The sequence below is a fragment of the Crinia signifera genome, chromosome 3 (assembly GCF_055691185.1).
Source record: "Crinia signifera chromosome 3, ASM5569118v1, whole genome shotgun sequence".
In the NCBI taxonomy this organism is placed as follows: domain Eukaryota; kingdom Metazoa; phylum Chordata; class Amphibia; order Anura; family Myobatrachidae; genus Crinia; species Crinia signifera.
The window spans coordinates 155,839,407-155,855,741 of record NC_139219.1 but is presented as its reverse complement, the minus strand read 5'-3'; the positions used below and the strand labels follow the sequence as shown (position 1 = coordinate 155,855,741).

General features: G+C 43.8%; 1 protein-coding gene across 1 annotated transcript in view; it reads left to right on the top strand.

The window, feature by feature from the left end:
* The window catches only part of SMPDL3A (sphingomyelin phosphodiesterase acid like 3A), a 49,562-nt gene extending 43,285 nt beyond the window's left edge, over positions 1-6,277 (top strand). Inside the window, exons 7-8 of the mRNA XM_083176785.1 lie at positions 1,997-2,121; positions 4,318-6,277. Coding sequence (XP_083032911.1) covers positions 1,997-2,121; positions 4,318-4,668 — 476 coding nt within the window. The 3' untranslated portion in view covers positions 4,669-6,277. The remainder of the gene's footprint in view (positions 1-1,996; positions 2,122-4,317) is intronic.
* Positions 6,278-16,335: the final 10,058 nt, after the last annotated feature.

The window sequence follows — 16,335 nt, the reverse complement described above, 5'->3', positions numbered from 1 at the left end:
ACTTTGGGCCGATAATCGGGTGAAATCGGCCCAGAATCACAGGTGTGTGACATCTGATTTGATCCGATGCGCAGTCCCGTGTGCATTGGAATGGATCAGGGAGGTCGGACGTTCAGCACATAAGCTCACATCTGACCTCCCTGTATGCATATGCCTGACCAGGGGAGCAGTGGGGCAGGCAGCGGGGGCTGATCCCTACACTAGCGTGCAGTGAGTGCTGACCGCTGTGCTAGCGGGCCGGGCGGTGAACATAGATATCATCAGCGGGACGGGCAGTTTAGTGGCGGGTATAAGATTTTTTAAATAACCTGTCATATAACCGGCCATTCTATGATTGGCTGAGAGCTCTCTCAGCACTCGCAAACTGAATTATATTCAGTTATGGATCAGTCTATGGGACAAGATGATCATCCTAGTGCTAGTAACAACACTGGCACTAGTAGTGCCTCTACCAGTAATACAGATAATGCCATTAAAGTGAATGGAAATTGGTATGCACATGCACCATTGAAGTGAATAGGAGTCAGCATGTTGATGCGACGGTCTCTAATTTACTACTATGGTAGCCAGCAGCGGCAGCGGGGGCTGATTGCTACAATAATGGGCGGCGAGTGCTGAGAGAGCTCTCAGCCAATTATAGAATGGCCAGTCATATGACAGGTTATTTTAAAAATCGAATACCTGCCACTGCACTGCCTGTCCCACTGATGATATCAGTGATTACCGCCCGTCCCGCTAGCACAGCGGTCAGCACTCGCTGCACGCTAGTGTAGCGATCAGCCCCCGATGCCCGCCCCACTGCCCGTCCTGGCGTCCCCTGATTTATCACATGTAAAAAATGGCCCATCAATTGCCAAATTGTGTGTGAGCTTTCCAGGGAGCTGCCGGGCAGCTCACAGGAGAATTGGGTCTGACTGACCCTAAGGACAAGTCGACCTAATGTATGGGGGCCTTAAGCTTTTCCAAGTAAAAGAACGCCAAACTAAAAATGTAGTATCACTTACGACTATCTTGCAGATTCTCAAATTTCTGTGAGTTCTTCAAGACTCCCAAGAGAGTAGGTCACTCTACTGAATTTACGTCTCCTGTTGCAATAGTGATTCCACCTGTATTAGGATGCAGGTGGAATCACTATTGAAGCAGGAGGCGTCAACATGGAGCAGCATTGGATTACTCACTCACCATCAGGTGGCTTGTAGTACCTATGGTGATGGGCAAGCCACCTGCCGGAGAGGCCAGAAGATCCCTGGCCTCTTCCCTGCTCATAAACGGTTGCAACACGCCTCTGTTTGGAGAAATGGAAGCCATAACAGCCCCCTAACTGCCCCCAAAAGTCATTAGACTGTCATTAACAGATCACCATCTCAGGTCACAGGACCCTTTCGCACATTCAAAATGGGTCCTGCACATGCACAAGTACTGGTAATCGGTACTTTCTGCATTATGTTGCAGGTCATATTATCCCTGATGATGCATTTCACCTTTGGGATTCATATAAAAATGCCCTGATTCCCCCAGAACCCTTCTGAGATCTTTGGAAGAGAGGATCTCAAAATAGAGATACTGTATGTATGGAAAGGAACATTATAGCTCCACCACTAACAAAAGACCAGACTTTCTGGTAAGACTCACAGGTGTTCTGCTACGTTTTAGAGGTGGTGTGAGTAGAAAGACAAAGAGGACATTGCAGCTTCTCATTAGTCCCATTGCTCACACATGCTGGTGCAATCATATTTAAGCATTTTTTTCATTTTAATTCAACAATTTTGTGCATTTGAAACTTTGAAGTATATTTAGTTTAACAACAGTAATAAAGATCAACTCAAGTTTTGTATAATTTTAATTTGCTCAAAAAAATGACAGCTTCATACAGTAGCTGTCATTTCAAATGTATGAAATTACATGATTATTTGCACAGGTTAAGCAATTTTTTGGTGTGTGTGCTATTTTCTGTTGACAAATGTTAACTATAATTACTGGTTCCATTTTATTTCAGAGAAGCCAGTTGAATCTGTATTTGTTGCACCAGCTGTAACACCCATTAAATCCTTATCAGAAACAGATGGCAATAACCCAGGGTTTCGTCTGTTCCAGTATGATACCAATAGTTATGATTTGCTGGTGAGTGGTTATTAACACATAATACAGTATTTTTATTACTTTATTAGTCCATATCGTTGACTGTTTTGTCTCCTCCATGTTGGTGGTCATTTTGTTGAGGACATTTCTATACATTTATACACTCATCTGCAGCTACAGACTCTCTCTCTCTCTCTCTGTGAAGGCCAGGGACAACAGTTCCAGTAGTCCCCCCCCCCCCTTATGGTGGCCCTGAATACATGTATAGAGCTGACACAGAAAACATGTCATCAATTACTTCCCCAGAACTATTTTTGGGTTCCAAATGAGTTTAAACTCTTATAACAAAATTTGTCAACATGTTCTTTTTTGTAGGATTTACTAAGGTTTCCATTTATGCCAAAATAAGTGAGTTAAAGTTTCTAGTTAAAAAGGGGGACTGTCATGAACACCCTGTACACATTGGTGCCACTTATATGTATAGGATCTATTATCTTAGTTCCAAATATTATTGCTACAGTATAAATGGAATTTTCTCATTCACAGACAGTAACAACAAATGTTTCTTCATGCAGTTACTATACTATAAGGTACTCTGCATAGCAAAGCATCAAGTAAAGGACATTTTTTAGTGTGTGTTTAGCACACTTTAAAGGCCCGTATTCTTGTTCACTCACAAAGGCAAATTCCTTCTCAAATGGACAAAGCCATGTGCACTGCAGGAGGGGAAGATATAACATGTGCAGAGAGAGTTAGATTTGGGTGGGCAGTAGCGCACGCAGGGGGGGTTTCTGAGTACCCAGAAACCCCCCCAGGAGTCTAAGGGCCCTCAGCTGAAAGCTGAGGGTCCCCTCTTTCCAACGATATAAGAACTGTAAAAATCGGCCCTTGAGAACCGGAGATATCTGACTTCAAAGCAGTGGTCCCCATCTAATCCTGTTAATTGTTATTCCCAGTCAGATATTTCAGGTTCTGTCTGACATAGAGTTTTTCTGAGGATATATTCCAAAAGCTGGGACTCTACCCCTTTGATGGACACTAGCAGCTTGTCTCTACTCTTCTGAGAACCAGAGATATCAGCCTTCCAAGCAGCTAGTTACTGCTCCAGCTCCACACACCTGGTATGTAGTTTTATATTCTCGTGGGCAAATTGCTCTGCCTCCTGAACTCTGATCCCCTAGTCCCCAATACCATTTGGTAGTTGGGATTCTCTACTTTTTAATTCCATTAAAATCAAATAAATCTATTTCTGGGAACTGGAGATATCTGCAGTCAAGCAAGCTGTCCTCCCACCAGAAAATTATGAATAATGAGCCCACTCCACTATACACCCCCTCCTCTGCATATTAAACATCCTCTACCACCCTGGAAGTTATGTATCAGGGCCCCTTCATTCAGCCCAATGCCCCTTCTCCTACCGCATCTCCCACCATCTGTGCAGTAAAGGGGTAATCAGTGGAAATTACTGATCCAGGCCCTACATGCTGAGCGGTTGATATAATACCCCCTACCACCCGCGGGACATCAAAGCTTTCCCCACCCCTACCGCTGGAGGATCGGTAGGGGCCCCAATACATTGCTATGCCCAGGGGTCTACACTGCTGTTGATGCCCCTGTATGTATGTATATGTATGTATGTATATATATATATATATATATATATATATATATATTTTGTATTATTATTATTATTAATAATATTTATATACATTTGGTCTATCTATAATACTTTAACTGACCCGGCATATACTGGGTCACCTAAGTGTCCATCTCCGTGCTTTGCTCCGCCCCTCTGGAAATCCCCTTCTGAAAATCCTGCGTTTGCCACTGGTGGGGGTTATATTGCAGTGTAAAAATAAAGTAGTCAGTATTTTCCCTGCACAGAAACAAAATAACTCACCCAAATCTAACTCTCTCTGCACATGTTACATCTGAACCACCTGCAGTGCACATGGTTTTGTCCATTTGAAAGGGCATTTGCCTTTACAAGTGAACCAGATAAGGGCCTTTATGTATGATGCATCACTTCCCCAAGTATTTTAAATACTTGTCCCCTCTTGGAATTTACAATGATTAATGATGTTTTAGAAAAGAAAAGTTTATGTATTATTTTTTTCTAACTGTGGTGTTTATTTACTAAGGTGTTAGTTCTATTGAATATGTGATATTGGTAGGGACATCCATTCATTATTATAGATTGTTTTAAAATAAAATTATTTTATTACCTTTGTATTCTAGGATCTCTGGCATTACTACTTAAATCTCACTGATGCAAATTTACGAAAAGAAGCTTCTTGGATGCTGGAATATATTATGACTAAAGAGTACAACATAAAGGATCTAAAGCCGGAAAGTTTGCAAGAACTTGTCCAAAGACTTAAAAAGCCAAAAAGTACTGACTTCCAAAACTATTACAAGAACTACGTAGTGAGCTATGACAAAACTAAGGGATGTGAAGGATTATGCAAGGAACAGCAGATTTGTGCCATACAGCATGTTGATGCAGCTCACTATTTCAAATGCATTATACATAGTTTAAAGCTGAATAACAGTACTGAAAACAAAGCATTGCTGCGAGAAAAATTATAGTGATATCCACTATTAGCAACTGTATTCTATTTTTGTCATAGTTATCAAATAATGAGGCAGATGTATTAAGCCTGGTGAGGAGATAAAGTGGAGTTAAAGTAGAAGGTTATAAAGCACCAGCCAATTAACTCCTAACTGACATTTTTATAAATATGGCTGATGTGTTATCACCTTCTACTTTATCTCCACTTTATCTTAGGCTTAATACATCTGGCCCAATGTTAATAATAATGATCAAAACCAAAAACACAATATTTCCATATGACATAAGGGTGGGTAAAAGTAAACTACAGTATTAATAAAATAAACAATAAGCTGTAGAATTTCTGATCATGTAGTTCATGCTTATGGAACCTTGGTCCAATGTAAAAACATGGCACAATAGTTCCCATTCCTTCGTACTACCTTATTCAGAGGTGGACACTTAAGGCAAGCACTGCTGTGTGTTTGTACTCAGTAGACGTGAAAAAGCAGCCAGATGTGTCTTAATAATGAAGACATCCACTGCAGGCTTCTGTGATTCTCTGCTCTGTCAATCATGCCAAAAATGATATCTGCGATTGCCCAGTGTGACTCATGCACAAGCGCATATAATAAAACATTGGAGATGTTGGTACTTCTTTCCTAGCACGGCGCCCGTCGCAGGTCATTGCATACCTTAACTTAAGGTATGCGATGGACGTGACCGACGCGATTTCAGGGCTATTTTTAGCCTTTTCCCTGACATTTAAAAAATCCCGTCCATCGCATGCTTTAAGTTAAGGCATGCGATGCGACTGATGCGATGGACGCGATTTTACATAGGGAACAATGTTAAATGGGCCAATGGACCCGATTTTTCATTGTATACCCACCCTTATGGGTATTTTACATGTGACATGCCCCCCCATTGTTAACGCCACCCCACGATGAACGCCACCCCGAAGTGTGGCGAGCGCAGCGAGCCCGTGACGGGCAGTGGTACGCGTCCTCCGAAGCGAGCCTCGTCCTCCGCAGCGAGCCCCGTGAGGGGACGCGTAATACCTGTGAAGTAATGCGCGTCCCCTCGCCACGCTTCGGGCTCCACGCCGACATGGATAGTAGGGATATGAAAAGGTCAGAGGACGCTTACCGACGCCCCTCGTGGGCTCGCTGCGCTCGCCACACTTCGGGTTGGCATACATCATGGAGTGTTGTTAACAATGGGGGGGCATTTGACCCATCAGGGTGGGTATACAATGAAAATTGGGGTCTGGGGGGCATTTAACATTGGGCCCAATGTAAAATCGGGTTTCAGGGACCATTTTACATTGGTTCCGATGTAAAAATCGCATCAATCGCAAATTTTTGGGACCCGATGGATACAATCAAAATCGCAGGCGCCGTGCTAGGAAACAAGTACCGAGATTTACATAAATATCCGATTTACACTAAATTGGGAATCAAGGCACCAGTCGTCAGTATTTAACTGCAAAAGTAAGTGTTTAACTCATTACACCTAAGTCACATGATTATTTTTTTTACAGGGTACATAAATTTGATCTTGTTGTTTAGGGATTTCCTTCTGATTGAGATCATTTCTGCCAGTCAAACCCGACTATATAGTGAAATCAATAAATTATTACCTTCAGCGTGTACTTATTAATCAATGTCCATATTATGAGATATGTTGAAAAAAGAAATACACTTCTCCACACAGGTATACTTCACATTCAAGTTAAATAAATGACATTATCTATTATTAATCACATAAGGAGAAGAGGGTGCGGTCAGGGACAACATAAAATATACTGAGAATTTAGGAAAGGATGTTTTTGACGCACAATAAAAGTTAAATCTTAACTTTTATTTCATAAGATTAAAACCTTTAATCAAATGTATATAATAATACAGTCAAAAATGTATATTTTAAAAGATAGATAAAGAGAATAAATATATAATGTGAAAAAAAGTGTTTAAAATGAGCCGTTCTGTGCAGAAAGTTACAACGGTAATAGGGTATATTGACTTCTAGTGTTCTCGATCTGAGATGGGAAATGTTGAAGTAATCAGTGGATGTGATCCATTCTGTAAATATCTTTTATGCCACCCATAAATTCTACAGATAGTAAAGTATCTAATAGTCCTCTGCCCGCAGCACAGACTATACGTGGTGTCAGGGCAGCCATCAGGGGAGGACTGCAGGGACCCCAGTCTTGGGCCCAGACAGAGAAAGGGGCCCAGGCCTGAAGTCTGTCAAGTATAATTTGTTATAAACAAAGTTCACATTCTGACACCCCCAGAGGCCTCAGGCATGCCAGGAGTCGAGATGGGGAGGGGGGACAGTGCTTATTCATACCTCCGAACTTTGCGAGTTCAGCAGTAGGGATGCTGCTGCTGCGCGCCGTAGGCGTGCCGAAATGTCCAGGGGCGTGGCCTAATTCGGGGGCGTGGCCTATACTCGCGGCTCTCCCGTGCGGCCACGCCCCCATTTTGCCGCTATGGGGGCATGACCCAGAGGCTCTGTGAGCCTCTAGCCATGCCCCCAGCCCCCTGGCTGCGGGAATAGACGCTGTGCGCATGCGCACAGCGTTTATTCCCCGCTGCTTAGCAGCTGACAGGGGGAGACTCCCAACAGCCCCCCCCCACACCGCGGGACACTGCCGCCCGCGGGTGGGACAGTGGGACAGTCCCTGATAATCGGGACTGTCCCGCTAAAATGGGGACTGTTGGGAGGTATGCTTATTTTCTATGTCCTGGGCTCCACAATTTCTGATGGCAATCCTGCTTGGTGTGATGCCTTCCTTAATAATGTATATTGCGCTGTAATTCTCATAAATGAGGTATGCAATAGCATAGAATGGGTTTTCCACTACACAAACCAAAACAATTGTATTGTGTCATCAATGCCAATCAGCAGCAGCAGTGACGGATTCTGACAGGTTAGATCAGTGGATCTATTCTGTGCCATAATCTGTTATCAGTTGTGTATGTTATCACACATGGTTATATAGTGGAATATTTCAATATTATTTATCTTGCTATTATTGTGCAGCAGTATATAAGGACATATGCAAATATATATATACCAGCCTATTTCTGCAGGTGTTACTATCCTACTATTATATGTAGTATTCGGGGAGGTACATACTGTACATAAGTTCCCCTGCCCCTAGGCTAATGTATTATGTGCCTCCTATATTGATCACAGATAGTAGCATAAAAAGTGATCAATAACCCTTGCAGGGGGAAATAGATGGGAGTTCTATTTCACATGGGATGTTGCTATGGGCAACCAATCCATATCTACAGTACTTCTTATTTATTTAGCACCTAGAAGATAATAGTATCTGATTGGTTGTCCTTCTGAAATAGAACTCACATATTAGTACATTTTCACCATAGTTTATTACAGATATAAATGAGTATTGGTTCTTATACCCGAAAACCCTGTATCTCAATCGTTTTTGTCTGGGACTCGACGCTGCAGATCCGAATTGTTTAAAATTTGGATATGCATTGTCAGAAACAGACGCTAAATTGGCAAATTATCAGCCCTTTCCGACCAAAGAGATGATGTATCCAAAAGTCAGAAGAGCGGAAATTAGATTGAATAGGTCGAATATCAATTCGACTTAGCATCCGTTTTCGACAAGAATATTTCCAACAATTCAGAAATGTGGCCGGCATTCAATACCACACTTAGAAGAAAGGACCCCTGGATAAAATGTTTGGGAGTTATGGAGAAATAGAAGTTCAGACTTAATGGTGTTAATATGATATCCACTGTGCTTACCAAAGGCCAAAATTACCCTCAAAATTTAAGATGGGTGCCGAATGACTGCCTGACAGACTAGGGATTCTGAGGGTCAGTACAACGACATCAGATTCCCGACTGTTTGAATGCCTGACAGTCGCGATCCCGACTGACAGGGAGAACAGAACCTGTGGCGAGCGAAGCGAGTCACCGAGCCCGCAATGTGGCGAGCACAAAAAGGGGCTTGTTTGCACTCGCCCTCCTGTCGGAGTGCCAGCAGTCGGGATTCCGATGTCCGGATACTGACCGTTGGTATCCCGATTGTCGGACCGCCATACCACACCCATTTAAGATATGGTGAAATTTGGGATAGAGACAACAACAGAGCAGAGGGCAACCCATCATTGTCTCTTTTGTATAGTTAAATAAATCCATTACAGTTGGGTGGTGGGTATTAAGCAAAGATATTGACAAATGACTCAGTAAAACCAAAATGGTCCCATTCAACTAAATCAAAGGCCTTTTCGACATCAAGGGAAATAATATATTCTAGGTAAGATGATCTTGTAAAAATCATAGTATATAATCAGGGGCGGATCCAGGATAAAATGACAGGGGGGGCACCATGATAAAAGAGGGTTTAGGTGGGGGAGGGGCGGTGTTAGTGGTGCCAGTGTACATGCTAAGAGAGCGGCAGAGAGAGGGTGGGAATGGGATTAAAAATAGGCCCTGGCATTTAAAGTACGCAGGCCCACCATGGCGACAAAAGTGAAGGAAGTAGTTGTGCGCGCGCCTAAGGAAATGAAAATGGGGTGTGGCCACTCAACAGGGGGCGTGTCCTTGAGTGTAGTGTACAACACCATATACAACTTCTACACATTATGCAACAAAATACTAGACCCCATTATACTTGCCCCTTACACATGATGCCAAATGGAATGAGCCAAAAGTCACATAATGCCACACGGATTGAGCCAAAATTCAAATAACATACCTCCCAACATGACCCTCTCCAGGAGGGATACATAGCTCTTTTTCTGGACTTCTCCATTAATTTATGATTGCAATCACCTGTGTTGGAGTGCCTTTCTTATCAATTAACCTGTGTGACACAGGTGATGCCAATAAAACATTATGAGGGAAGTCCAGAAACAGAGCAATGTGTCCCTTCTGGAGAGGGTAATGTTGGGAGGTATGAAATAATGCCACATGGATTGTGTCAAAATTTACATCAAGACACACGGATTGAGCCAAAATTCACATAATGCCACATGGATTGAGCCAAAATTCAAAAGTGCCACATGGATTGTGTCAAAATTCACATAATGCCACACGGATTGTGTCAAAATTCACATAATGCCACACGGATTGAGCCAAAATTTACATAATAACACGGATTGAGCCAAAATTCACATAATGCCAAATGGATTGAACCAAAATTCACATAATGCCACATGGATTGAGCCAAAATTCACATAATGCCACACGGATTGAGCCAAAATTCACATAATGCCACACGGATTGAGACAAAATTAACATAATGCCACACGGATTGAGCCAAAATTAACATAATGCCACATGTATTGAGCCAAAATTCACATAATGCCACACGGATTGTGACAAAATTCACATAATGCCGCACGGATTGAGCCAGAATTCACATAATGCCACACGGATTGAGCCAGGATTCACATAATGCCACACGGATTGAGCCAGAATTCACATAATGCCACACGGATTGAGCCAAAATTCACATAATGCCATACAGATTGAGCCAGGATTCACATAATACCACACAGATTAAGCCAAAATTCACAAAACGTTTCATAAACAGGAACATTGTCCACCAAAGGCGCGCATTAAACATTTACACCATAATGTCCATTACACGTTAAGTTACACGCCATTATGTCCATTATGTATTATGTCAAACACCATAATGCCTATTAAAAATTATGCTACATAAGTGCTGCTTATCTACATGCTCATTGCCAAGGGTTCCATGCTCATTGCCAGAGGTTCCATGCTCATTGCCATGTGGGATTACATGCTCATTGCCAAGGGAAATACATGCTCGCGGTAAATGGGGGACAGCCGCCGCCAGGCAGAAGTGATAGCCACTGACAGCGGCAGAGCCTGGCTGTATTCAGAGCACTGCAGGTCCCGGCTATTTGAAATAATACCCCTTTCACACCAGAAAATGCATTCCCAGGTTGGCCCCTTTTACACAAGCCTAGTCCCTGCATTTTCTGGTCTGAGGGGGAGAGAAAACCACCCCTCCCCCCCCCCTTTAACCAGTTATCTTATTTAACCGGCTATATCTTCGGAACCAACTGACCCATTTACATGAGACCAGTATCATATTGAAGAACTTTTTATTGTGCTTTGAATGATTTTGGTCAAGTGATACTGGAACGTTTGGTTCCAGAGTAATCTGCCCTCAAAGAACATGAACAGCCACTAAATTACATTTCAAAAATAAAAAAATTAGTTTACACGTAATATCTCTGGAACCGATTGACCGATATGCACCAATCTGATATCATATTGAAGGCCCAGCGATTTGGAATTGAATGAGATCAACCACAAGCTTCTGTGATGCCAGGGGGGGGGGAACTGGCAGCCGTCGGAATTGACGGGTCACATATTATCCTATGGGGAAAAAAACGTTACAGCTTTGCCAGGCGATATCTCTGGTTCCCGGGGGGCTAGAGACACAAAATGAAATGACAAGGGGGGCACGTGCCCGGGTGCCCCCCCTGAATCCGCCACTGTATATAATTATTGTATTTCCTTCTATTGCCAAATATCGGGTTCTCCAGCTGTAATTGAGTACAAATAAATAGTAGAGGATATGTCTGTAGCTGGCAACAAGCAGTGATGATAATGTTACTTAATTATACGGTACTTGTTTACTAGCACGGCGCCCATCGTATATACATATCATAAGGCATACGATGGTATGCGATACGATGTTAGCCGATGTTATACAATTTTAAATTGTATACCATCGAATTGTATGCCATTGTACAATTTTAAATTGTATACCATCGAATTGTATGCCATTGTACAATTTTAAATTGTATACCATCGAATTGTATGCCATTGTATGGCATATACAATGGTATACGATTTTAAATTGTATAAGCACCATAATGGGTGTTTTCAATGCTTATAATTGTATAAGCACCGTAATAGGTGCTTTCAATTTTAAAAGCACCCCCACGTCACCCGTAATATCAACGCCAACCCGAAGCGTGGCGAGCGCAGGCGGTACGCGTCCTCCAACCTTTTCATACCCCCACTATCCATGTTGGTGTGGAGTTTATTTCATATAGTGTGGCGAGCGCAGCGAGCCACCGAGCCCGAAGCATGGCGAGTGCAGCGAGCCCTGCGAGGGGACGCTGAATACATGTGAAGTAATTTCGCAGCCCCTCGCGGGGCTCGCTGCGCTCACCACGCTTCGGGCTCGGTGGCTCGCTGCGCTCGCCACACTATATGAAATCAACTCAGCGATTGTATATTATCACATCGCCCACCTTTTCCATCGTAGGGCATTGCACAATTAAAAAATCGCGCTGCATCGCATGAGATGCGATGCAACGCGATTGGACCCAATTTTTAAACGCACAGGCAACCAGATGCCTGATTCCTATGTTAACTGCCCCCCCCAGACCCGATTTTTAATTGTTTACCCACCCTGATGGGTAATGACTATGTTAAATCCCCCCCCCCCCATTGTTAACGCCACCCCACTATCAACGCCAACCCAAAGCATTGCGAGTTCAGCGAGCGCGCGAGTGGTGGCGGTATGCGTACTCCGACCTTTTCATACCCCCACTATCCATGTCGGCGTGGAGTTGATTTTATATAGTGTGGTGAGTGCAGCGAGCCCCGCGAGGGGACGCGGATGACTTCACATATATTCCGCGTGCGCTCGCCACGCTTCGGGCTCGGTGGCTTGCTGTGCTCGCCACACTATATAAAATCAACTCCACGCCGACGTGGATAGTTGGGGTATGAAAAGGTCAGAGGACGCATACCGCCGCCCGTCCCGGGCTCGCTGCGCTCGCCACGCTTCGGGTTGGCATTGATAGTGAGGTGGCGTTAACAATGGGGGGGCATTTAACATAGTCATTACCCATCAGGGTGGGTATATAATTAAAAATCGGGTATGGCGGGCATTTAACATGGGAAGAAGCCCAAATCGGGCATGATCGCGTCGCATCGCATTGCATGCCATTATAATGGCATGCAATGCGACGCGATATTAAAATTGTATGCTCACGCCCGGGAAAAGGCTCAAATCGGGTCCCATCGCATACCTTAATTAGTGGCATGCGATGCGCGCTGTGATAATACACAAGTATCAAAAATTGGATATACAATTTAAAATCACATCGCATTGCATTGTATGCCATATACAATGGTATACAATTTTAAATTGAATACAATGCCATACGACTGAATATCGTGGGTGCCGTGCTAGGAAACAAGTACCAAGTATATTATTAATTGTCCACTAGATGGCATTGGTTCTCTAAACAGTCCCATATTTTGATACTTATTTATGAAGCGCTGCCTTTGCAATTGAAAACAACATAATTTCCTACAGTACCAAAGCACCTGGATGTTTCAGCCAGTAAACATCACACCAGCTGTTTCCTGCTGTCCCACTGATTTTATTACCTGTCATAGCAGGACATATACTTGGCTGACACAATTTCAAAGGGAATCATCCTGTAGCAGAATGCAGCAGAAAACGTCATTTTAAATAATCCCCTGTTCGAATTTGCTCCTGGTCATTAACAAACATGATATGATTCTTATAGTTATAGCTTTTGTTTTACAATAGCTTTGCTCTGGCTACTGTACTAATACTTCTTACTGCATCATTTTGTGTAATTTTAGCCCCACTCCCAATCCACAGACCCACAAATTGTGCCGTTTGAGTGACATGGGGGTAGGGCTTGGTAATGTCAGCCTCATCCCCACCTCCAGACATGTATTATTTGGACTCTTCTCCGGAGAAAAAGCAAAAGTAGGCAAGTATGTGTATACAGATGTGCAAACCGCAAGTGAATTTCTGTGATAAGTGTGTCTGCAGCTGTGTGCTGATATGTGTGTAAGCACCCTCTACCATTAGGAATGCAATGATGCATATGCTTCCCTACTAGATGCAGACAGTTGCGAATTGTCTCTGCTGTGGTCCGCTCGCTTACCCAAATGGAGTGCAGCAAGGATGAGGGAGGACACATCTGTACATGTATTTTCTATCCGGAGACACCACCACATATCGAATTACTTGACCTAAACATGGTACACCATCGCCAGGTCAAATTAAGGGCTATATAGGCATGGGCTGAAAAAGGCAGATTATATGCACCCCCTCACACACCCATACCCTAGACATGCACCCAACACCCTCCTTCACACACCCATACCCCACACCTGCACCTAGCACCCTCCTTCACACACCCATACCCCACACCTGCACCTAGCACCCTCCATCACACACCCATCCCTGCACCTAGCACCCTCTATCACACACCCATACCCAGCCCTGCAAACTCTAACACACCCATACCCAGTCCTGCACCCTCCCTCACACACTCATACCCAGTCCTGCACTCAGCATTTCTCTCACACATCCATACCCAGCCCAGCACTCAGCATTCCTCTCACACACCCATACCCTAGCCCTGCACCCAGCACGCTCAATAACAGACCCATACCCCAGCCTTGCAACCATCACACACCCATACCCCAGCCCTTCACCCACCACCCTCCCTCCCTCACACATCCATACCCCAGCCCTACATCCAGCACCCTTTGCTGACTGATATGAGAGCATGCAGGCATGCCGGAAAAAAATGGAACAGTTCGGCGGTATGTGATAGTCACCACTAATATTACTGTTAAGAGAGTAAGAGCTAATGTCCTAAAAGCCGGGAAACCTGGACAAATTGCTGCGCACGTGAGGGTAAAAGGCTAAATATTTGTTACAAACATAGAAAATGTGCTGATCCTGTCAGTTCTAGGAATGTGCTAGCCAGGGATGCAGTTAAAATCCCGGCGGAATCCCGACACATTCTCCCTCCGTGGGTGTCCAAAACACCCCTGGAGGAAGAATAAATTAGTGTGCCGAGCGTAGCGAGGCACCGGGCCTGCTGCGTGGCGAGCGCAGCGAGCCCGCAAGGGGGGGGGGGGGGGGCGATCCACGTCCCCCCCCCCCCCTTGTCGGGATTTTGGCTGTCGGGATTCCGGCGTCGGGATCCCGACCGCCGGAATTCAGTACTGAATCCGCTAGCCATATGTATATTTAAAAGAATGGATTCAAAGTCATATTTGCAGAGGGGCAGTGTGCTGTGTACAATACTAGCGGTATAGTAATGGCAACGTAACCTACGCCAACAATTGTATATTATGGACAAGGGGTAGACTTATACAAAGGCAGCCTCCAGTTTTAACCACTCCATGGATCTGTGGCATAGGAAATTGGATTAGATCATACATGGGTTTGGATTCTAAGATGGATAAGGGATCTTGGTTGCAGGATAGGGAACAAGTGTTGTAGTGAATGGAATGCAGTTTTAGGAGGGAAAGGTTACAAGTGATGTATCCCCCAGGATCAGTTCTTGGAGTTGGACCAGTGCTTTGTTTAATATCTTTGTTAGCAACGTTATAAATGTTATCAAAGAGAAAGCATGTATTTTTGCAGATGACACAAAAAAACCAGCAGAGGTGCTTTTAAGCCCCCCATCCACTATGCAGACACCCAAAAGTTCAAAGCGCTATAACCAACAATATTGAAAATTGTGACAAACAAATGTGACAAAAATGTGCTCAGGATGAAGGACAGGTACTTCCCTTCTAGGTGTCCATCTCCTCCAAAATACAAGTGTGTCCAAAACAGAAGATCTTTTTGAAAATCTCAGAAAAATGTTTGTTAGAGATGCCGGATGCCGGCCATGCTGTCTGTGTAGGGACAGGGAGCACCTGCAGCATCCAGCTCTCTGACCCTCACTGACATCATCATGGCTTGAGCCTGCCACCTGCCGCTGGGTTAGAGCATACAGCATGGCCCCAGACATAGATAAATATTCTGGTGCAGTGTTTCCCGCCATCTCACAAAAGAGATGGGCCAATACAAGCCTGGCTGTCACTATTAAAGATCAGCAGTGCTGCTGTTGAGGGGGCTAGTGGCCGGGCGCATCTGCTTATGAAGGAGTGCTGGTGGTGCCGGTCATGTTGGGATAGAGATGCCTGGGTCCTCCCCTCTGTCAGAGTGACAGATGGCAACTCTAAGCCCTGTCAGCACAGTAACATTTGAGCTCCTATGAAATTGTTCATTTTAGTATAAGTTCTTCAAATGAAATACCAATATTTGGCTTACACTGCCTCAAACGGACTGATTAAAAAGGAAATCACATAAACTCAAGTGGCATACAAGAGTTTTTGTTAAAAATTAAATTCAACATATATTTCTATAGCACCGTGCAATTTCAATTTAGGGGTTCCAATGTATCTAGTACAGTCTATAAAATGGTAGGCATAACCTTGCTAAAGGCATCGTCTACATGTGTCCTCTTTAGATGGTTTAATACATCTCCTGTTTGTGCAGTCATTCTTGCTAGCTGTGTTGCTCCATGTGTAGTCACATATCTGCTTATGTATGTGTCCCAAAGGAATTTATTAAACATTACAATGCTTCTTTTTAAAGAGATTGGGCAGCATATTGAATTATGCGCCAGAAGAGAAGTTTTTTGTCTGGAACAAACAATAGGGACAAAAAGTGTTTTCAACTTAGCATTAGCAGAGGCATACATAGTTAGAGGTGCCAGGGATCCATTGCAGATTTGTGGTGGGATCCTCTGCACTTCATCATAAAGCCTTACCCACCACAATGTACCCTCTGCAGTCAATAAAATAGGATCAGTATCAATCTGGCA